This window comes from Coenobita brevimanus, chromosome 67 (assembly GCF_032717465.1).
Source record: "Coenobita brevimanus isolate Jiangsu-jjx chromosome 67, ASM3271746v2, whole genome shotgun sequence".
NCBI classification, from domain to species: domain Eukaryota; kingdom Metazoa; phylum Arthropoda; class Malacostraca; order Decapoda; family Coenobitidae; genus Coenobita; species Coenobita brevimanus.
Window position 1 is genome coordinate 30,674,088 of NC_137020.1, and position 9,219 is coordinate 30,683,306.

General features: G+C 42.0%; 1 protein-coding gene across 1 annotated transcript; it reads right to left on the bottom strand.

The window, feature by feature from the left end:
- Positions 1-944: 944 nt before the first annotated feature.
- LOC145405469 (uncharacterized) lies at positions 945-8,789 on the bottom strand. The gene is made up of 5 exons (XM_080276819.1): positions 8,508-8,789; positions 7,595-7,727; positions 6,638-6,769; positions 2,423-2,597; positions 945-1,847 (listed from the first exon to the last, which is right to left on the bottom strand). The coding sequence occupies exons 1-5, from the start codon at positions 8,780-8,782 to the stop codon at positions 1,030-1,032; spliced, it is 1,533 nt and encodes a 510-aa protein (XP_080132945.1). The 5' UTR covers positions 8,783-8,789; the 3' UTR covers positions 945-1,029.
- Between the last annotated feature and the right edge of the window lie 430 nt (positions 8,790-9,219).

Consider the following 9,219-nt stretch of genomic DNA (forward strand, 5'->3'; position numbering starts at 1 on the left):
AAAGAACAGATCATTTTTTTAAATGTTTGTGTTGTGGAAACATTATATATGTTACTTTATATTCAGTACTGGAATAAAGGAAACATAAACATTTTTCCCGAATTTTTATATTTTTGGGTCTGAGAGACCCACGTCTACCTGCTATGCAACACGGACCGACATCTACCTGAGCAGGGTTAATTACCCACTGAACCACCAGGTGCCATAATTTGGTTATATGGTTACCACCCAGCATAGTAAATCGTTTGCTGGTGTACAGAAAACCATTTGGCTTGTCACTCAATGTAGAGTCCCCCATAGACAGAGGGAAGAGGCAAGGAAAGAAAGAGAGATGAGGGAGTGTAAAGTCACCCGTAGGCAGAAAGAAGAGGAAAGAATGAAGGAAAGAAAGACAGAAATGGAAGGAGGGAAGGAAGAGAGGAAAGGGCATACATCTAAAGTAGCACTACACTGAGTGAGTGAATGGTCAATGATGCACATGGGTATTTTGTTCAGGGTAAATTCTGACTAAATATATTTAATTCAAGTGTGGGACATTCTGGCACTGTAAGGGTTAAACTCTGAGAGTCAACTGCCTCACCAATACAATATCAACATCATACTTGATGTTTAGCTACCACGAAATGAAAAACAATGAAAACTAACAGCAGACAAACATGTTAGGGAAAGAGATACATATTACTGTGATTTGGGTTTGTGATTTTGCTGTGATTGTTAGTACGGTAAATTGTTAGTGGGTTGTGTTGCATTCCAGTGGCAGTAGGGAATGGGTTAATTAAGGTTATATCATAGCCCTTAAGTTTCAAAAGTATCTCCAAACCAGAATAAAACTACGTGCACATGACATGAAGAAACACGAAAGACATCCTTGTTCAGTGAAGTGTTTAAAATAAATACAAGATGAGAATTACAGTACAGTACACAGAATATCCAGGAAAATCACTAGTTACAATACCTAAACTGATGTTAGGAAGGAGAAATGCATGTGACTGTGGGTGGAGGGGGCTGTGGCTGTTGTTGCTGTGATTGTCAGTACATCGCTGGTGGGTTATGCTGTGGCCCAGTGGTATACGTAACCCCCACCCCACCCTGAATGAGGTGCGGCTGGGCAGACTGGCCAGAGGGGACTACGGTTTGACCTATGGTGTGTGCTGGGATAATGGTACCAGGGCTGAACTGCTGCATGTTGTGTTGTGCCGGGAAACTGTTGGTTGGGGCATTTTGTCCATTTGGCTGTACTCCACCTCCGGATGAAACAGGAATCGAGATTAAGTTTGACATATGGCCAAGTGACAGGTAATACGAGGGAACATGGCCACTAACAGAGTGCAGATTTAAAGGCAGTGGTTGAGGCTGCTCCCCACCTTGACTGGCTGTACCCTGTCCTGCACCAGTCTGTAAGTTTAAAGGTTGCTGTTGTGGTTGTTGAGGGGCCGCAGAAGGGTTAAAGGCAGCCGGGGCATGGGTATTATTCCCCAGATGTGGCAGACCCAGGACACTGAGCTGCAAATTAGGAGGTAACGGTGGAGGTTGCTGAGGACCCACATACCCACCCATCTGTGTACCTGGGGCAGCAGAAACAGCAACACCAACCACTGAACCATTATTATCATTTGTGTTGGCATTTCTGGTATTAGCCTGACTATCGTTATTCCTTTGACGTGGACGGGATTGCTTATTCTTGGTCTTCTTCGTGGCCTGTAAAGCTCCTGATGCCTCTAAACTCTTACGGAGGTCTGACAGTTTCCGTTTCACAGTGTTGAAGTCCATGGATTTGAACTCCTCATGGAAGACCTTGAAGTACAGCCATGACTTCACCTTGGCATCATAGTCCTTGATTACTTTATCTGGAGTAAGAAAAAAGTAAATATATATAGTATCAGAGCATCATCATCAGCATAACATTATTTCCCACCTTAGGATGATGTATGGTAGAATTCAAATAATAAAAAACTGCATATAAAACAAATTTCCAGGAAAAGTCTCAGAATACAGTACATTATATTAATCTCCATTATACTGTGCATCATACTAAGTGAAAGGTTAAAAAAAATAAAAAAGTTACTTAGTTACAGTATTGTTAACCCTTTACCTGCATAGGGGTTCCCCCTGCTGAAAAAGAATCCTATAGCATCACCATCAAATAGACCTTTTTTCATCTGCATATGGAGTGAGGTAAGATCCACAAAGAAAGAGACAGTGGGAAAGTGGGAGACCTGTCAACATATAATTCTATCGCCAAGAATACTGGCTCCATCCCATAACTGTAAGTGTAAGTACAAGTTAAAGGAGGGGGAAATAATACAGATTTGTGCTTCTCTGTACCAACATTTGTTCATCAGCTTATTAAAATATAACTTCTCTGTACCAACATCTGTGCATCATCTTATTAAAATATAACTGCACCTATTGCACATCTTACCAGTTTCAGGATCAATGGCCTCTGGTTCATATTGCTGGAGGAAAGACTTGTGCAACTTTGAAATGTTGACATCAGGGCCCTGATTCTTGTCAGTCTTGATGTAGTCACTGCCATTGGGACCAGACAGCATCTTGAGAATGTGGTGCTTGATTAAGGTCACTAGTTCTGGTGTTACCTGTGGAATATATCATGATCATCATCTCGGCCCTTTTCTCCCACCTAGAGATGCAGGAGCGTAGGATCTAGAAATGGATAGAAAACTTACAAAAGTGAGATAACTGTTAAAGGCATGGCCAATGAATGGGTCACACACTCATCCAAGACTATGAACCCTGGCTCCATCTCACAAATCTAACCAACTGCATTCTTACAGTATTTTTCTTTGAAAATGCACACTACCTGCAGTACATCATACATTTCTTGCTTAAATACCTTCACAACCTCTACTCTTTCACAAAGATAGAAGAGAGTAAAGTGACAAATCGGGTTCACTTGCTGATCACCAATGAATGGCAGAGAGGAATAAATGATAAATTTGTCAAAGTCCCCTACATGATACCACAGAGTTAATTATGCAGTATTCATTAGCATCAACCTAACCTTTCTTCCACCTAAGGATCAGATTCACAATCACTGTTACTGATTTCCACATTTTAAAAGATAATCTGAAATTATCACCATCTGGACCTCCTTTCCCACCCTATGGTAGGGTGAGGAATAGCAATGTCCAGACAGCCCAACTATGCCCAATCCAATGGGCCACAAATCCATTCACTCTTCATTCAAGCCCCTGGAATCCTGGCTCTATCGGATACGCCAAAAACATTCACCACATTCTGCAGCTTCGCATAAACCTATGTGATAATCAATCCAGACGCTGCCACGTTAAAGAAGGGTTGCCAATCCTTGATCATGCACTTCTCCTCACAACTTTCATCCAGCCAGCCCAGTTTCCTGTCAGTTCCCTGGTCTTATCGATTTTCAAACCTCTCTTCCTCACACACTCATCCACCATATCTCTCCACCTTCTCCTTGGCCTACCTCAGCTCCTCCCTCCTTCAAATTCGCTCAGATATATCTTTTTCACCACTCTATTATTATCCATTCTCTCCACATGACCACACCATCCCAGTACACTCTCTTCGATTCTGGTGTCCACAGACTTCCTCATTCCGTATCTTTCATGAATCACATTATTTCGTATCCTATCCTCTCTCTGTACTCCACATATATTCCTCAGCAGTCCCATCTCCACTGCACTTACTCTTGACTTTTCATTTTCATGCCATACCATAGTCTCACATCCACACGTTCAAGTTGGCACTAACACTCCTTCATGTGAGCCTCATGCAGCTGCAACACTTAAGCCACTGTTTCTATCAAAGCCTTCATTGCACCAGCTACTTTTCTTCATTGTGTCACTTTACTTTCCACTTCTTTTGCACATTTTCCTCTCTTTTCTTATCACTGTACCCAGTTATTTGAACTCTCTCACCAATTTCAGCCTCTCTCCATTCACTGTAACATCACACTGGGAGTCACCTTCTCTCTCAATAACCATCACTTTACTCTTCTCTACATTTACTCTCAAGGCACGACGCTTGCAGACATCAGCAAAACTCTACACTGACCTACCAAGTTCTTGTCCAGTATTTGCAAGTAATACTGCATCATCAGCAAATAACAAATTTGAGATATTCCATCCATCACCATTCATTACAAATGCCATCCCCCTCTCCATTACTCATGTTTTACTTCTCTTATCACCCCATCCATATATATATTGAACAACCATGGGGACATCACACAACCTTGTCGCATGCCCACACCAATAATGAACCATTCACTTAAATGACCATTAACCCTTACACATGCTTCACTACCATTATAAAAACTTTTGATGGCACGTAGCAGCTTACCATCTACACTGTACATGCACAAAACTTTACACAATCCTTCTCTGTCCACTTTGCCGTATCCTTTTTACAGATCCATGACTGCCATGAACACCTTATGGTCTTCTCACAAGCCATCTCTGCTATCTGTCTCACTGCAAATATTTGATCCACACATCCTCTGCCACTCCTAAAGCCACCCTGTTCATCACACACCAGGACTTCTGATATCTCTCTTACATTCAATATAATAATTCTTCCATATATCTTCCCTACCACACTCAATAAAAATATTTATCTATCTATCTACTGCCAGATGCCTTAATCCCATATGGGGTGGCCACAAACAAATCGCCTCCATGTCGCCCTGTCCCCTGCCTTTTCACTGCCCTGCTCCCAGTTCACACAGCCCTCTCTCATATACCTCTCCACCCCATCCCTCCATCTGATCCTCAACCTCCTCCTCCCTCTCCCCCCCTCCACCTCACCCCATCCTCTCCACACAGCCAAACCACATCAATGTGTTTCTCCTAATGCTTCCTATCACATCCACATGCACACCACAACGCTCCTTCACTTGTCAGTCTGTCCCTCCATGTGACTCCACATGCTCCTCTCAAATGACTCATTTCCACTGCTCTCACCCTTGACTTGTGTCCCTCCAACAAGATCCAAGCTTCACTTCCATACATTAGACTTGGTATCACAATACCGTCATGTAGTAACTTTTTCATTTCCATGCTCACTTCCCTGTTTCTTATCATTGCTTTCAAGGAACCAACAACCTTTCTTCCTTGTGGTACCCTTTCAAGCACTTCACCCTCTAACCTCTATCCTTACTCATCACATTACCCAAATACTTAAATGCACCTACATTTTCCATTTCCTCCTCATCCAACCTCACTGTACATTCACTGACTTCACTTCTCTCTAAGACCACAATTTTACTCTTCCCTACACTCACCTTTTGATTCCATTTCTTACACACTCTCCCAAACTCATCCACCAAGCCTTGCAGCTCCCCTTCATCTTCACTTAACAACACAGTATCGTTGGCAAAACAACGGTACAGGAGTTTCCAAACACTGTCCTCTCTCATTAGGGCCACTCCAACATCCACTACCCTACCTTGTATCTCTTTTATAACCCCATCCATATACAGATTGAACAACCATGGAGACATGACATATCCCTGTTTCAATCCAACCTTCAAATAGAAAAATTCACTCAGTTCACTCCATGTGGAGTCACATGGAAAGACTGACTGGCAAATGAGGATGTGAAGGAGCATTGTGGTATGGATGTGGATGTGATAGGAAGCATTAGGAGAAACACACTGAGGTGGTTTGGCCATGTGGAGAGGATGGACAGTGAGAAATTGACAAGAAGAGTGTATATAAGTGAGGTGGAGGGGGAGGCCAAGGATGAGATGGGGGGATGGAGTGGAGAGGTATATGAGAGAGGGGGTGTGTAAGTTGGGAGCAGGGCAGTGACATGGCGAGGGACAGGGCGACATAGAGGCCATTGTGGCCACCCCATTTGGGATTAAGGCGTCTGACAATAGATACCGGTAGATAGATAGATATTTTCACATATACAACTCACTTGTTTTGTCATTCTAATACATAATATTAATTTCTCAAGGATACAATTTAACTGTCCAATCAAGTTTATAGGTAATAATGATACATTAGCGGGCAGTTATTCTAATATTTATCAGGGATTTACCAGCAAAAACACAACAAAAAGGCAAAATTCTACAAGGACCTGCTGTATAAAAGCTTCCCTAACATCCATCCATCCATCCATCATCCAAGCCTACACTGCCCCACAAGGAGTGTAGAAGCCCAAGGCTAGGCAGTTGGTCCTGACATTTAAGATAAGAGTGACCAGCCTCACTCAACCCTGAGTGACATTACATGAGCACTAAACCCCAACCATCCCTTGGATATAAACCTTCACCGGCACAATCTGATTGGAGAGCAGTAATTACCCACTAAACCCATGGTTAACACCCAGCAAAGTAAATGGTTTCCTGGTGCACAGGAAACCATTTGGCTTGTCACTCAGTCATCCACAGGCAGAAGGAAGAGGAAAGAATGAAGGAACGAAAGACAGAAGAGGGAGCATGAAGTCACCCGTACGCAGAAGAACGAGGAAAGACTGAAGGAAAGAAAGGCAGAAGACGATGGAAGGGAAGAAGGATGGAGGAGAGGAAAGAGCAGACACCCGAGAGCAGCACTACATCAAGTGTGTGGATGGTGAGTGTCCCTACCTACCACAAAGCGTCCCTAACACAAGACCATATTGTTATACTCACCTTTTTGGGACGATTTCGATGTCGGCCTCTGTTGTCTCGTGGAAACAATATATTCTGTTCATGTTTAATACACAAAGTTCTAATCTTTTTATCAGAGATACCATGGATGTTCGCAAAAGCTTTTTTACACACCTGAAAGTATCAAAGCAAAAATTAGTTTCCTTAAGAGCTGAACTTCTCTAATTGTAATACTGTACAGTTGTTGTTGCTTAATAATGGTCTGTCACTGACTGAGCAGGCCTGCCAACCAAAGGTAAGCAACTACTGTATTTCTGTGGGGCCATCCTGCAAGTACAGTGCAATACTGCACATACACCATGTGGGGAGTCAACGTCCTCGCTTCATAGTCAATGCCTCACCAGGGCTGAACTAGGGTACTTTCCACTATGAGGTGCAATGAAATATGAGGAGGTTTATCTCTCAGGTGCACACTGCAGCTGCTCCACCCAGACTGCACAGCACCACCACATGTGGACTCCTTGTGAATACCAGTGACAAAGTACTGTGCTGAGCTTTAATTGCTGTCATCTCAAATAAATCAAGATATAGTCCCTGTTAACTAGATTTTTTTTTTTTCTTACTCCTAATAATGGACTGTAATGATCCACAGCAACAGGTAAAGAAAATACTGCAACACTGGAATCTACAAGATATGTGTAAGGCCTATCTAATCTGTACAAATATAATACTATACTATTGTAAACTTTAAACTACTAAGCATAAGGAGTGAATCTTGAAAAATACTTGTAAATATACAGCTGATCACAGCCGATTTCTTTTCATCTTCAGCTTTGCATCGTCAAGCAGAATAAAAAATACCTGAGACAGCACGTGTATATATATATATATATATATATATATATATATATATATATATACTGGGTATATATATATATATATATATATATATAAAGTGTAAAGAATTAATGGGAAGTGACACAAAACTGTTATACATACCTGTATTTCCTTTCCTTTAATGCGCACATAATATTTGTACGAGCATGTACGACGCTCTGACACGGGTTTCCTCTTGCGTTGGATGTCGTGGCGCCGGATGAGGCCATACAGATAGGCATTTTGCTCATCATAACTGGCGGAGAGAGAGAGAAAAAAAAAAAAAGTTGAAGCCAAGGTAATTTTAACCCCTTAAATCTGAGCATGTTTATATTTTATTCTTGAAATATCACTGCCTGTATTAAACAGTTTGCTCAACTTTAGAAGAGCACCCTATCTACAAAGTAGGAGAACCATAAATCACTTTGATTGGTGTTTGTTTATTTTTAACTAAACACTTGCATGGATGCTTCGTCTACAAAAGTGACACCTTAGACAGAATGGAACCTCTAATCTAGCATGATTCAACCTAGCTTGGCCAAACCTAACCAAAACTATGCATGACAATACCTAATGAAAAGGTACCGGTACAAAAATATGAAATACAGTAAGGAAATGATGGCAAATTCATCTGTGAGAGATTGAGAAAGAGAACAGCATGCCTTCGCTGGCTTGTCAAATGCCCCCCCAAGGTGTACTAACTTTTGTTGTGCTGCCTTATTTACAGGCCTATATATCATGCACACCAAACCTAACCATGAAAGCCACAGCCTACTGTATGACCAAGTTACTGCTTTGCCCAGCCCTGGAAAAGGAAATGTAGGCCTATATGGCACTCACACTTAGGTGAGGAAGTATTGAAATGCTTGATTTATGTTACGTCCATAAACCATAAAACTGCACAACTTAACAGTTATCAAAAACAAACAGCTAATCCCATAAGCTGTTCCTCCTTAAGTGATCCATGTAACTTAAAACAACTACCTAAAAGAAACTGGCACAGGCCAAATTATGTAAGGGTGTCAGCACGAATTACCTGTTCAAGGAGTAATATCCATTAAAAATATGGTTCCGGTTTTCGTGAGAGACGGCAATAAAACACTTATTTTTGCAGTTACAGTCAGGTCCTATGGCTCGAGGTCCAACCAACTCCCCTTTCGTGTTCACGTACGCTTGTCCTGAAAGGATTGCACGCTTTCTCTTCTCTTTCTTCCAATTTTCTGGGTTTCTGGTTCTCTTTTTCTTCTCCTTGGGTGCTTCTGGCTGCACCGTATTCTGTGCAGGGGGTACAAATGTAGGTTGAGGAACCATCGAGTGGTAGAAGTTAGAAGCAGCCATTTCTTGATATTTACAAACACCTGCCTCCGTTCGGGCAACGTTTGTGGCTCCAGTTTAAGGTGGACACAGAAAGGTGCGAAATCCTAATTTCGCAACTTCCCTACTTATCATATAAACCTACTACCCTCCAAATTATTTATTTATTTAACGCTGCCTCCCGAAATTGACTAATTTATATCAGATTTACTATTGCTGCAGTCACAGAAGTACAACCAGATATGGCAAGCTCCACCCATCAGGGTGACGTCACATCCTTCTACCCCTTCCCATTGGCTGTCGGCCTGCGTTCTAGAAAGTCCTTTGTTGAAGTCTGTTGGTCAATACTCGTGTTTCCCTGCTTCCCTCAACTCGGCACTCGTGGCTAGCCCAAGAATTAAAAGGACATATGTTCACTACGATATAAACAGAGC